Source organism: Stegodyphus dumicola, chromosome 9, assembly GCF_044657685.1.
Source record: "Stegodyphus dumicola isolate Sdum_Otavi_A_Nest chromosome 9, ASM4465768v1".
In the NCBI taxonomy this organism is placed as follows: domain Eukaryota; kingdom Metazoa; phylum Arthropoda; class Arachnida; order Araneae; family Eresidae; genus Stegodyphus; species Stegodyphus dumicola.
Window position 1 is genome coordinate 176,884,103 of NC_140776.1, and position 15,800 is coordinate 176,899,902.

Below are 15,800 nucleotides of genomic sequence, written 5' to 3' on the forward strand. Positions count from 1 at the left end.
TGTTTTGGCCATTTTCTCAAGCTTGTTTGTAAAATAAAACACCTTTTCTTGGAAAAATGATATGGCATCCACGTCATTATTTCGTAAATTAGTAACCTCATGGTCACAAAAAGTAATAATTTTATTGCTGTGGTTTTTGGTTTTATTAGATTATGGCAAAGCACTCGAGGGCTATCTGCCTTAAGGGAGGGATGCCTTCGTGAAGGACTTTCTAAGGGAAACTGGCTCGTATACACGTTACACATAGGGAAAACCACGAAAACGCCCATGCAGCCAGCCCGTTCGCGGGATTCGAACCTCGGACCGAACTACCAGTGTTCAGCGACGTTACCGCTCGGCCGCTGGTGGCCAGTAATAATTTAAATAAACAATACGAATTCTAAAACCTCATAAGAAATGAATAAGATAAGAACGGTCTGCGGGAGAACAAATAAAACACTGCTAGAATACGGTTACGTGGCAAGGTATGAGAGCCACCTACAGTCCACGGCTCTACGATCTAAGCTATCCACGGAACCAAGGAGCACGTAGCCTGTAATACACAGTCACGTGGTGAGGTACAAGAACACGCAGCCAGATTTGAGCGAGATACCTCGTTTGATTCGCAATTCAGTCTCGGGCCCCCTATAACAAAAGTACTCTTATCTTCTTTCTTATTTTGAACAAGATCAGATTTATTTTAAGAAAGTAGGTCCGATGCATACGAGAAGGAATAGATTTTCTCGTTATTCATTCTAAAAATTTAAGTGCATTAGAATTGTTGAAGCATGTCGAAACAAATTTAAGGGAAACTATATTTCAGAGTACCCCTTGGCGAAAAATGGCGAATTTTCGACCCCATTCCTCTGTACGTGCAGTGCCCTCCCCAGTAAAATACAATCCAAAACATAATGCAATAAACATAGTTAAAACAAAATTTCTCAATATTACATGATTTAAATATTACATATTTTAAATCAAAATAAAACAAGGAAATAACATAAAAGTGGAAATACATGTCATCTACAGTACGAAAAGGAAATACCAACTTACCTTATTTAGAAATTTCTCGGTCTTCGATATGCATCTCATAGATTTCCTTCAAAGCATCCAAAAACTGTTTACAATTACTCGAACTAGAATCTGTATACTGCCTTCGCTACATAGATTCACAAAAGAAAAAATCAAAAATATCCTCCGTACTGCCGGAGTGGTGGCATTTCTTTCGAAAATCCCCATTTTATTACACCCCAATCGGACAAACTTCAGGTTACCACCGGCAGTATAAAGTACTTCCATGTACTTCAAATTATTTTTACGATTTCCCTACAATGCAGAGAAATCAATAAATTTACCAAGGCTACATTCTTTTACATTGAGACACTGAATATAACTGGAATGCATTTTGACACCTCAATGTTTGCACCTTTCAGTTGCTTGTAGTAAGCAGATAGGGTTATACGAGGGTTGGAACTTTAATAGTGGCAACACAGCTGAAAATACGCTATGCAACAAAATCAAAGAATATCGCGTATACCACACATAAACTACATCAGTATCTTACCTCTCAGCGAAAAGGCTCGTCCTGCCTACGACACGCGCATGCGGAGTGACGCGAAGAACAAATCCTTGTATTAGCTCGCTGTCTAAAGTAAGTGTTGTCAGTATGTTTTCAAAACAAGAACAACGATTTTGGATAAAAATTGAATGTGCCAGAGGTTGTACAGCACGACAGTATCATCAAGGGCTTCAGGAAGCTTGCGGGGAAATCTTCATTGCCTTACAGAACCGTAGCAAGATGGGTGAAAGCATTCAATGAAGGACGCCAAAATGTGGCAGACATGTTGCGGCCAGGTCGTCCGAGTGTCAGCGATGCAGACGTGCAAGCTGTTGCCGCACTAATAGACAGTGATTGCCGCCAAACGATTCGTCAGCTGGCCGGACAAACAGGATTAGCGCATACGACTGTGCTGCACATTCTGAAGGAACGCCTGTCCATGAGAAAAATTGCTTCACGATGGGTTCCACATCAATTGACGGAAATGCAGAAATGGCTACGATACGATGCTGCCCGAACCCACTTGGAGCGCTATGAGCGCGAAGGAGATGCTATTTTAAGCCGTATCATTACGCTGGATGAGATTTGGGCCCGATTGTACCAACCAGAACAACGCCAAACAAACGAATGGCGTCATCACGGGTCACCACGACGTTCGAAATTTCGTCAGAATCCCAGCAATGTGAAAGTTATGGGGATTCTCGTGTACGACTGTGATGGTGTCATCCTAACGCATACCGTTCCCCCACAGTAGACCGTCACTGCGCAGTATTACTGCTCATTTTTGGAGCACAATCACCGACCAGCTTTGAGAAGAAAACGGCGACACTTTCTGCAGAACGTTCCTCTCATTTTGCATGACAATGCTCGGCCGCATGCAGCGCAAGCTGTGACTGATTTGTTCAAGCGATGGGGCTGGGAAGTGCTTTACCATCCACCATACTCCTCAGATCTAAGCCCTTGTGACTGACTTAATTCCTAAGATGAAGGAACCACTTCGTGGCACTCGCTTCCAAACTGTTCCTGAGATTATTGCGGCAGTAAACCGGTCCATTCAAACTATCAACAAAACAGGCGCTGCTACAGGTATTCTGAGACTTCCACATCGTTGGAAACGGGTTGTACACAATGCTGGCGATTATAGTGAAGGACTGCAAAACATGGTGACATGAATCACTTTTGTATTCCTTGTAAATAAATAGTTGCCACTATTAAAGTTCCAACCCTCGTAAATACGAAAGGCTGAGAGTTATATGAAAAAAGCTGACTTCAAGCAAATAAAATATTTTATAAGATCGCAAATTCCGGTATTTTCAAAATAATAAACGTCCATGTTAAAGTGAAGAATATCTAAACTAAGCATAACACTGAAAGTTCAGACGAACCTATACGGGCCTTTCAAAATGTTTATTTCAACAGTTATACAATTGTTGACTGAATTATTCATATTCTTGTTGACTGTATTACGTATTGACCTAATACAGTTGACTATTATTCTCGAAGGAAACTTTAGATTATGATCTGCTGCAGATCTCTTGGTGATTTTATAATCTGATCTATTGTAGAAGCAGCTAACAAAATCACAATAGCTTCTAGAATTAAGTTACATTTTAAGAAATTAAGCTATAATTATAAATCTGATTAACATCATTTCAAAGAAACAGCACTTGAAAAATATCATGAGCAGTGTTAGTTCTAGATGCCAAACTGCAAATATCAGTCAATAAAGTATCAGTCAAAAATCAATCCATAAAGTAGTTTTAGTGAATAAAGAAACTTTATTGACTACAATATTTCCTGATATAAAAATGAATGAAAATTTTAGCGAGGAGCACCACTCAATTTTTTTTTGTACTGAATCTTTCATTGCTTGAAAATTAAGTCCTTATTCTAAACAAATATTCCCCTCTTCGTACTTAAAGAACGATAACAACGGTAATCGTACACTTCATTTCTTCTTACCACTCCATAAAATCTGCAATCAGTTCCTTTTGGACAAACACAGCTGCGGAAAAAAGAAAATTTAGGTTTACTCATATAACCAAAATGGAAAAATACTCTCATGCTGCATGTTAAACTAATATAGAGTGAGTTGAGTGAGCGAGAGATTATGGCACAAAACCAAGGATGATTATAACGCGCCAAACACGAGATGGGAAACTAATATAGAAAAGTCACGTTTGTGCAGTAGTTCTAACAATTGCTTAAAACGATACTTGAGATTAAAAGTATTCGATTTACTTAATATTCCTGTTCAATAACGAGATGTTGACTTTCGTATAATAAACTGTTTTATCTCTAGCAAATTAAAGTTGAGAGTACTTTTTGTTTGGCATGTTCTCAAGTTCAGTTTTATATGTTCGGAAAAAGTGTTCTGTTTAGCCCTTTCATTCCTAATGGATTATGCAAGTCCCAGTAGATGTTTAAAGAAGCCTAGAGGGAATTACACGCATCAGTTTACGATGTAGTTTATGTCCCACTGGGTAGTAGGCATCATTTCCAACATCCCCATTATAAAATTATAGCGGTAGACCATACACTACCATTACAAAGTACCATACTGGTAGACTATCATCCAATTCCAAGTTGTTGAATGTAGAAGATCACTTACCCATCGAAGAGCCCAGTAGAAGGCAATCACAGTTGTACCGAGAGGCAACAAGAGAAAAGAATAAACACAACCTGTGTGGCATGCAATCTAAGCCTAAGTTTTACTTCTTATCACACATAAATTATGAAAATAGTTTCTTTTGATTTTTTCATTTATGTGTCAACAATTTAGTAATAACACGTATGTCCCACCATTACCACCCAGTGGAACATTTGTCCTAGGCCCCCGGAAACCACCACCCCATTTTAAAGTACAATGTTCAAATCGATATTTTTCAACTCTTTGTGATAACTTACAGTACATAAAAACATCAAGTCGGTTGAAACAAACAAATTGGGACTGAAAAGGTTAAATGAATTTGATATGGAAACTGGAAACTTCTTACAGCGCTATTTCCCAAAGGTTTTAGCTTCACGATCCACAAGTATATAGTTGTTCTGATAAAAAGTACAAAAAGTAATCTCGAACGAAAGGAGAAAATGCAGAACTAATTTTAGCAGTATATTGTTGCAAGTTCGCCATTTCTATGAAGAATACATAATTATACAATTTGAGAGAATAAATTCCCTTTACCTACCCAAAATTGTCTTCCTATACACTGGACCTATCTACCTATCCAAAGTGCTTTAAGGTGCTTGATACGAATGCCGAGACATTTTTAAACTGCCAATACTGTGATTTAGAACAGCAAGTAAAACTAGTCTTCAAAAAGCTAAATTAGTGTTACAGACAATCCTGATAATTCATTGGCTCGGAGCGGTCACCTTAAAATAGGTTGTGTGTTCTACGCCATTTACGAAAGTATGTAGCTATAATTATTCCTCAACTGCTTTTAATCCACATTCATACATAAAAGTACTACTTTATAAAATGTGATTTAGTGATAAGCTTTTCTATCTCAAGCTGCAATAGAGATGAAACTTAAAGATTTGCAAGTTTGAAAGATATAAAAAAAAGCTTACTCGCTTTGAATGTAAGGTACTTTAATGGAAGTTTCGATAGCCATGTATTCGTCGGTTGCTGTATAACCACACGAGAAGCCTTTCTTACAGTCGGGCAGGTTCAATCTCTGTAAAGAAAGAAAATTTAAGTAAATGTGCAAAAAACCCTTTTTTAAATCATGCAAGACTGAAATTTAAAATATACTGGCGAGCAAGCTCGCTAGATGAGTGACCGGTGACTAAAGCAAAATTTATAAGTTCTATGAAAACCTGAAAAAATGCGCAAAAACATTTCAAAATAAATGAAATCAGATCATTCTTTCCAAGCAGGAAACCATGCATAAGTAAATTGTTACTGCCAAACCAGGAAACGAAAACTTTTTGACACATCAGATTAATAGGTATGATGATATGATTTAATTTTAATGTAACACATTTTTCCTAATATTAATCAATAAATTAACGTGGCAATAGCATACCGTGTCAACTAATTCTAACCTGAAACAAAAAATTTGACATCAGCAGTTATTTGCTGAAATTCTCTTATTTAAGTGTTAAGCCCTAAGGCACTATACGGAACGGAAGGATGCCTTCGTGGAGGACTTTCTAAGGGTGCTGGTTCGCATTAACACGCTACACATGGGAAACCACGAAAACGCCCATGTAGCCAGCCCGTTCGCGGGATTCGAAACTCGGACCGAACTACTAGTGTTCAGGGCTTTACCGTTCGGCCACTGGTGCTCCAAAATGCTGACATTAACGAAACATTTTTGACGTACAATGACGTGACATGCACTCGAGTGCTTTCTTAAATGTCGGAATGCGGACTTGTATAATATATTTAATGTTTAGTAATGCTATTTTTATTTCCTTTCGTAATACGTACACATCTTTGATTAACAAACTCAACTCAAAGTGAGCAGTGGCAACACATTTCGAAATAAAGCAGATTATCTCCAACACGAGCGACTTTTGTCTGTCGGAGAAACGACGGCGTTATCAGAGTTTTTAATCAATATCTCGGCTGATTAAAGTCGTATGAAGATTAAGAATGGTCGAAATGGTTTCCCACGAATTTTTGAAACGGAGGGGTAGGTACCTTTCTCGAAACTCAACTGCCCGCCGTTCTGGAGAACATGTCACAGACAGACTATAGAAAAAATTGTCAATTATATATAGACAGACTATGGGAAACATTGTCAATGTAATGAATTTGTCAACTTGATTGCAAAGAAAATTGTCAGTCATGGTCAATGATTGTGGCAAATAATCGAAAACATCCATTAATATCCATAAACATCCATTAATTTCCTTAATATCCAATAATAAGCCTAATTTCAAAACTTTGATGCTGAATTATTCCGTAAACTTAGATACCAGTTTCTGGTTTCATTTGAGTCATAAAATTAGTTTCATTATTCACAGAATGTTTAGGAATGTCGATACACCTAAGGATGTTTTGAATAACTGGAATCTGCATAGCGGCGAGGAAATATTGGGCACTTTTCAAGACTAACTGCAATTGTCGCTTTATATCCTACAAAAACTTATTTCTAGATTCGCATATTGGTATATCAGACGGTGAGTACTTTGCAATCGGAATCTTCAAGATTTAAGTATAAATAAAGAAACGTCGGAAACTTCATTTCCGACAACAAAGAAGTAATCCGTTGATGTTAAAATATCACAACTGAGGAGATATAATGCGAGAATAAGAACGAATCCATGTACATCTAAATTTTGAATATATTAGTTTATGTTTCACTTTGTCTAATATTTCTGAAGTACTGAAACAACTTTCACGATTAGATTGGATTATTTAATTATGGCAAAGCACACGAGGGTTATCTGCCTAAAGGGAGGGAGGACTTTCCAAGGGAAACTGGCTCGTATCGTTCACGATTAGAAACAACGGATACTTAAATTTGGAGATATAGTTCGAATTACTGCAAGGCTGTCAGGATCCTGAAGAAGAACCTGGGAAGAAACCACGATAACGCCCACGCAGCCAACTCGTTCGTAGGATTCGAATCTCGGACCGAACTACCAGTGTTAAGGGACTGTACCACTTGCCCGCTGGTGGGCGCACCGGTATTAGAACTTTGTTAATTCACTAAGGCACGGTGGAAACATTCTTTTCTGGATAATAACGAAAGGGAAGAATTGCAAGCTTTATTCAAGAAATCTAAAGATAACGGAAATCTGGACATTGCAATAAAATGAACTGCAATAAGATATTCTTTTATGTTTTAACTACCTTAACAATAATTCTACATTTTTTAACTATGCAGGATATTTCAAATAAATGTGAGCAAAATATTGATACGAAAGACATTTCTAAAATCCGAATTACTTCGTTATAGCAACTGTTGAAAGATTATCTGTAGGATATGTTTGACTTCGGGGAAGGCATTCTGAAGAAACTATACTTAAGTTTCGTTGCTTTAGCCGCTGTCAGCAGTCCATCCAATATTTTTAAGCTGCAGAAGCTTTCGTACCTTGAAGTATATAAGTCTAGTAATATCTCAAAAATAATTTAGAAAAGACTGCCTAGACGGTATAACGGTTAGGGGAACGGACTGAGATACCAAACGGCCGGGGTTCAAGACCTGTGGAAGGCATGAGTGTAAATTGTCCGTTCGCTCATAGAAAGTAACGGTGGCCACCTATTAGGTTGCTTGCATAATAAAATGGTCACCACTTCTGGCCTTAGTATTGAGGAAAGCCCAAAAATGGCTAGCGCCCGCCATAAAATAATAGTATAGACAAAATTCTTCACTTTAATGTTTGCCGGATTCAAATTATGGGTATGTTATTCGAAGGATTATTTTCATCAGCATAGGGTTTTGTAAACTTACAGCACTGCTACTTTAGACCAATTTACCGTGCAATCCAACTATGAAGTTCTGAAGATTTAAGGCATTCAATTTCAGGATTTTATAGAAAAGTGTTTATCAATTACGCCAACGATCACTGGGTCTATGAGAGGAAAGTTACTTTTAATTGGTTTTAAGGAAAACTAGCTCGTAAAAAGATTACACAAGAAACCGCAAAAAAGCCCATGCAACCAGGCAGCCGAGGATTTGGCTCATGTAATCACTACAAAGCCTGGAGGGCCATCTGCCTAAGGGAAAAGAATGTTTTCGTGGAGGACTAGCTAAGGGAAACTGGCTTGTATACACGTTATACACGGGTAAAACCATGAAAACTCCCACGCTGCCAGCCCGCTTGCGGGATTCGAATTCCGGACCGAACTACTAGTGTTTAGAGATTTTATCCCTCTGTGACTGATTGGCCCAGGCAGCCGATGAACCCACGTCGAAGTATAAATTTCAAGCGGTCTTACCCATTCGATATTTATGGAAAGAAAGATTTTACTTTCTTTTTGGTACTGCAAATTTGCAATATGAAAAATTAATTGTAAAGAGAAATGCTTAGAACAAAAATTGTTATTTCCTCTAACGGCAAATGCCGAAGAGATCTTATGAAAATGCGAGGAGAATGCGTCAGAAATATAAACCATTTTAAAGTTCCTAAAATTGTTTCACATAGTCTTATGAAATTTATTCAGGAACTTTTCTTGATCTCGGATATAATTCATGTTTCATTTTCCTACACTTGCCATTTTTCCTATGCCAGCGTATTCAAAAAGGTCACAGAACATCCATCAAGAATTTTGACAAGAAATTTTAGACATCATTTTATGCTTCTATTTCTTAATTATCAAAAAGGATTTAGCCGTTCTACTTTCTAAACATAGTGCTGAACATAGCATCTTTCTAAACTAATATGGAACGTCCCTGGCCACTCTGACGCGGTAACTTCAGTGTCAGAAATTATACAGTTTAGTTCGTCCTGCATGATTCTCAGAGTTCTTTTTAGAACGTTTTTCATAAACATATAACGAAAAATAACTTTATGCCTAATGGGTAAATTGGAGGATGCAAGACTTTTGAATTTAAACAACTACTAATAACAATGACTTTGTGGATAAGATCTAACATGTCGATATGGGACAGAATACACACTCTTTGAAGAACTGGTTTAAACGGACAAGACACATTAGCAGCACCCAGTTAAATGTTTTACTCTTGTTTTTCGAAATATCTTTTCATGCAATTGTTCAAGCCTCGCATGTACACTGAAACTGCTCTTAAAGCTAGAACAAAGAAGCAATTTATATGCAATTAAACAAAAATCTAAGAATCATTAAAAATCATTAATCACCAAAATCTGTTAGGTTACCTCTTATGATATTTGAAATTATATTTGCGACCTACTGAGTCATTTTTAAACGAATCTTAAAAACGTGATATTTTCAAAATATATGTATACCGGCAAAGTATGCAATTCGGCATTGTATAGAATGTGGAAAACTGGCCGGCCATGTATGAAACGATTAAACATTTCACACATTGCTTAGGCATTTTATTAGAATGCCAAATGACAAACCGGCAAAGTATGAACTACATCCGCGATACTTTTCGAATAATGGAAACAACTTTAGCAGAAGTTAATAAACGATGTAAAAAAAGGCAAAGTGACTGCTAAGAAGAAACCACGGGACTATTAGTTGGTGAATCGCTATGATGTGATGCTTGTGGAAAACAAAACTAAACTCATTTGCCCTGTTAGAGAAGACTTCTGTTATTTCCCGTACTTCATGAAATTCATTTGGCTGTTTGGCACGGAAGCCGTGACACAATGTTGAAGGAACTTGAAACCAAGTACAAAAATGTTACATACATATGTAAATAATATTGAACTGCACATCCAGTTTTGGGAGTCCTGCCAGAAATAGCAATATTTAAAAGGGCATTATTGTAAAACCTATGATTTTTCAAAATTTAATTCCTTTTGTTAGGTACACTGCTCAAAAAAAAAAAATGGGACAGTCCTATATCTCCCGATCTACTGGGCCGATTGACAAAATTCAAATTGCGTTCTTCATGTCTCGAAAGCGCGACTTAGGATATATATCAGATTTATATATAGCACTATTCTAACATAGGTATTTTGACATAAAATCGGACTTTTTCTGAAATAACATACCAATTTTTTTACATATTTCGATTCTACGACTCAAATTACGCCTAAATATGAAATTTTGTAAAATTTGGAGCGAAATTTACGGAGAAATTCACAAATTTATGTTGGCACTTTTTTGTCAGTTTGCGCCAAGAATACTTCACTTGGCGAACTTCTTAATATATGGCAACCTAGTTTCCTTTCCCGTGAGAGGGAAAAAGTCACCATCGTTCCTTTTTCCAAATAATATTCTTTATATTATATTTTTAATTATAACTTATTATTTTAAGTAATTTTTTCATTTTCGAATTTCATTTTAATTATTTAAGTTGCACTTTTTTTTTTTTCGAATAACTGTTTTAAAAATTTCTATTTATCTATTCGAACTGCGTAAATAAAGGTGCAGCGTTTATTTTTTTCAAATAGTTTTCTTTATATATATTTTTCGTCATAGTTATTTTAGGTAATTTTTAAATTTTTATACTTTGATTTTAATTGTTTGTGTTGCATTGTCTCTTCTGATAATTGTTTTAAAATTTTCTATTTATTCCTTCGAACTGAGCATTTTAAATATATTTATTAATATCAATTTCCCAGAATTTGATTTTATTTATTTGAACTGCGTTTCTTTCGGAAGAATACTTTGTAACCCAGACTACGATGAGTTTGAAAACTGCATACTATATTAAAAGAGAAAATACAGTAAAGCACAGTTTTACACGCCTTTCAATGTTCCGTTCAGAAAAGATATATATAAATAAGAGAGATGTATAACCGACATTTTAACTTAGGATGACTTGCATACACTGCTTTAAACAGTTTTATCATTGTGCCCATTGCTTTATACAATTTTATCATACATTTGGTTTCTTAAAATGTTATTCATATTTTAGTCAAATATTTTATTTTTGAAATCGCAAGAATCAAATATCATAACATTGAAAAGTTTTAAATTAAAATACAAATACTAAATTTTACAAAAAAAATTATTTTTCTTCTCTTTTTCTTTAAGCATTCTGAAAGTATATTAAAAAGTATCCAACTTTTCGAAACATTTTGGTATTTCTTACAATCATTTTAAATAAAGTTATCGTCTTACATTTCATAAAGGCCCACAAACGGACCAGGAGTAAAAACACTGATCATTGGTAGTTCGGTCCGAGGTTCGAATCCCGCGAACGGGCTGGTTGCATGGGTGTTTTCGTGGTTTTCCCGATGTGTAACGTGTATACGAGCCAGTTTCCCTTAGAAAGTCCTCCACGAAGGCATCCCTCCCTTTAGGCAGATAGCCCTCGTGTGCTTTGCCATAATTTAATAATCCAATCCAATCCAATTAATTGATTTGTAACTTCTACTGGGACTGACGTTAAGAATTGAAGAGCAAATAAATAGTATCGTGTGCAATCTTGATTAATATAAAATTAAAAATATTTGCACAGAAAAATATTTGCATTCAGACAAAGTTTTTTGAAATATTTGCAATTACTTTATAAGAAGGATTTATTAATAACCGTAATAATTACTTATTATATTACTGATGATTAGGAATCAGTTCTTGACAATTACATCCTAAATTAGAATTTTAAGAATTATTTAGAATTTTAAATTAGAATAATGAAAATACGGTAGGCACAAAAATACATTTTAGGATAAAAAATGAGTTGATTTTTTATGTTTTAAAACTTCTTGAATTCATTTAATAAACATCGTATTAATTGAATTCAATTATTATCGTATTAATTGAATTAATCGTTGTTAATTGAATTCAGAATGTTGGGTGTCGTTTATATAATTATTCTTACTTGTCCACGGAATCTGCTGACTTATCCAGCGATTAAGTAGCTGCAGATCACTTCTACATAACCATTGAACTTCCATTAATTCAGTCTCTAGAGGGTTGTATATTTATATCATAATTTGACTTTTATAAAAATGATTATTCTAAATCTTATGTTTCCATAAAAATATACTGTGCTTTAAAAATATGGATGATAGTTCCAGCCGCTCTTTCAGCCACTTCAAAAGCATCAGTTTGTTTAGAAATAAATTGTGCAGTTAATGTCATAAAATTCAAATAAACGTCAAACGAAAATTCTCAGTTTTAGACAATTCGATTTAAACGAAGTAAAGTAGCAGACGATAAAACGCCGAAGATAAAAATTTACTCTTACAAAAGTTTACTCTTATTAAAAAAAAAAAAAAAATATAGAGAGAAATTTAAAAAAATATTAAAAAATTTATTTAAAAAATAGCTTTTCATATAGTATTAATAAATATTTATTACGCATCATTGAGGGGGAAAATGTCAATTCTCCGTAAAATTTTACTTGAAATTTAAGGTTAAAAATAGCTGTGGCAATACAGTGTAACAAAAATCCATAGACCACATTTGGCGTTATTATCACTCAAAAGATGCCAAATTTCAAAACGCGAAAATATGTAAATTTGTGTATATCTTAGAAAATTTTGAATAAAAAAGTCTAATTTTTTGCAGATATGCTTAAAAATATACCTACTTTAAGATGATGGTAAAAATTTTATAGGTTATAATTCAAAATTTTTTTCGAAAACTTTATAAAAATTATTTAAAAATAGAAATTTAAAAAATAAAACTAAAAATGGGTAAATTTTATTTGGAATGAACTTAAATTTCGAAATGTGAGAGAAAAAAAATCAAAAAGATGTGAGAGAAAAAATCAAAGTTTAATAAAAAAAGAGATCTAAATAAATATTTGCCAAATTCAATTTACATTGAGGAGCTAAAATTTTGAGAGCTAATATTTCAAAAACTACTCGTACGATTTTAACAAAACTTGGTATTCTGGCATAATTTGAGTCGTAGAATCGAAATATGTAAAAAAATTGGTATGTTATTTCAGAAAAAGTCCGATTTTGTGTCAAAATACCTATGTTAGAATAGTGCTATATATAAATCTAATATATATCCTAAGTCGCGCTTTCGAGACATGAAGAACGCAATTTGAATTTCGTGAATCTCCCCAGTAGAACGGGAGATATAGCACTGTCACATTTTTTTTTTTTTTTTTTTGGAGCAGTGTACATCTTATTCATTTCCACTCAGGTAAAGAATACAAATTTCTTACGATGTACTAGGATAATTTTTTAAGGTATTTAGAATAAGTTTTTTTTAATGGTAGTTTCATTATTTTTTCAAAATAAAATTGCATTTTCCAGGAATGAACGTCTTTTAAATAATAGCTTATGAACTTTTTTTCATACTTTGCCTAAAGCGCATTTGCCACTCTATAAAATGCTTAGGTATTGTATACGGTGCATAGGTAAAGTATATAATTCTCGTATTTCAAAGTTCGCCTAAAACACGAGAGCCATTCAAAGGAATGCCTGTATTTTATACATGAAATAAACATAAAGATACATTGGTAACATAAACAATACTACTAAAGAAAGCAAACTGGAAAAATTTGCTGCAGCTAGCGAAAATAAAGACGAACCCGCAATTAAAAATTAACATTTGTTTGAGCCTTACTGGATTATGGCAACTGCACGAAGGCTGTCTAGTTAAGCTATCCAGCTAAAGAATCTCGCACTTATGGCTATGCGTGTTCATATTTATATCTAGGCTGTTCAGTTAATGCCTTTACGGAGGAGCGTTTAAGGCGGAAACCACGAAATTTCTCATGAAGCCAGTTGGTTAGTTAAGATTTGAACTGGGCTTGAATTACCAATTATTACTAACTGGCCGCTGGCAAGACATGCTAATATTTGAAGATCTGCGTTTTGCGAGATTTGTAGTACAGCATTAGTGTACAGTAAATTACTCAAATTATGCAGTCATATTTTTAGTAGAAATCACCATCATGTATTTTAATTACAGTTAGCTATTCAGTTCGCTCTCACGTATTTTAATTACAGTTGGCTAAAATTGTGTTTTAATGTAACTCTACAGCATAATTTAAAGTAATCTTTAATTTCATATTCTTCAGAATATGAATATGAGAATTATGAATAATATGAGAATGAGTGCTTGTAACAAGTATAATATTTCTTCTAAAAACGGAATGTAATTTGTTATACAGCATTAAATTTCCTTTTTTGGACTGAAAACCGAACCTGCTGACATTTCATTTTTGATGTAGCACATTCGAAAAGCTGATAGTTACAGTGAAATTTTATCACAAACTGGCAAATTACGATGCGGCAAATGCATGATAGTTACGTGCAACGCATTTTAAAACAGAAGCGGACTTACAAAATTAAATTAAACTGCGTGCTGCTGAAATATTAACACGAACCTGCACATGAGATCTTTTTAATTATTTTCAATACAAAAGAGGAAAAATGAATATCCTGAAATGCATTAAAATAGATAGTTTTAATATACCATGAACTACACAAAACCAAATCAAACCAAAGATTTAAGCACTGAAAAAAAAGTTAGAATTTTACTCTTCCCCAGTTAAACATTCGAAAGGAGGTTATATACGAAGAACATACGAAAATACTTCAGTTGAAAAACACGATTAACACGTTACACATACGGGAAACCACGAAAGCTCCCATACAGCCAGCCCGTTCGTAGGATTCCAACTTCTGACCGAACTACCAGTGTTCAGAGACTTAAGCGTTCGGCCTGTGGTGGCCCCAGTTTACAGTATGAACAAACAATTTCACTCTCGACTTTTAAACATTAATTCTGTGCAATGCGGTAATGACCATTCTGAGATAAGTTAAAATTTACTTCTTCCTACTGGTATCCCGATATTCTATTCAAGGTTTGATACTTCTCAGGAAATTAAAAAGTTATTTATCCCAGAATAAAAGCAAATTTAGTCAGGATTCACAGCCTCACTCTCCGATATCTTTACCCTTCCGATATCTTTACAGGAAGTAAGCAAAAGGACAATTTCTCTGCACACAAGTTCATTTCCTCTAATCCATACATATTCAGGACCCAGCAGTTAAAAGAATTTTGTACCCATGGCTACGCACGTACAAATTAATGCCCAGAATTTCATTATTTAATGTTTTCTGAGTACCCAAAATATCCAAGTGTTCATTTAACTATGCACTTTTGTGTGCTCTATAAATGCACTTAACGAATAGGTATAAATAATAAGCATTCTCTGGCATTACTTAAAATACTCAGCGGTTAATTCTGAAGCAAGTACAGGAATGTGAAATTTTATTCTCATGATTTCCAGTCAAAAATACTGCTTTAGAATAAGTGACTGGTTTTACCTCGCAAACTGCCAGAATGAAACTAGCAACTAAAATCTAATTAAAAGCGAAAAACGAGTATTTAGATATAAAATAGCAACATATACTCACCGGAAAGTGAATCACTCTAGGAAGTTCACAAAGTACCGGAATACTTAGTACAGCCACTAAAATTACAAATCCAAAACCCTTCATGATGAAAAATGGTGGCTGACCTCGGAAACCTATACACCGTCCACTATCAGGTCTCAGGAAGGCGAATTTATTGTACTGACGGGAAGAAACTCTATAAAAGCTTTCCGAGTGTACGAATGAGCCAATCCAGTTCTTATTGTTACAGAGCATGCGCAGTTTGCACCTCCGATGGAAACGGACCCGTTCTCCTTTCTCGTTTCACTTTAACTTTCCTTTTTTGTTCCTTCGACTACCAGTGTTCAGCGACTTGAACGTTCGGCCGTTGGTGGGCTATAACTTGGATGCGTTT

The 15,800-nt window shown here is 34.8% G+C and overlaps 1 protein-coding gene across 1 annotated transcript; it reads right to left on the minus strand.

Moving 5' to 3' along the window:
- Positions 1–3,335: 3,335 nt before the first annotated feature.
- LOC146995564 (uncharacterized) lies at positions 3,336–15,586 on the minus strand. Its single transcript, XM_085824557.1, has 3 exons — positions 15,428–15,586; positions 5,111–5,217; positions 3,336–3,542 (listed from the first exon to the last, which is right to left on the minus strand). The coding sequence occupies exons 1-3, from the start codon at positions 15,509–15,511 to the stop codon at positions 3,428–3,430; spliced, it is 306 nt and encodes a 101-aa protein (XP_085680683.1). The 5' UTR covers positions 15,512–15,586; the 3' UTR covers positions 3,336–3,427.
- Positions 15,587–15,800: the final 214 nt, after the last annotated feature.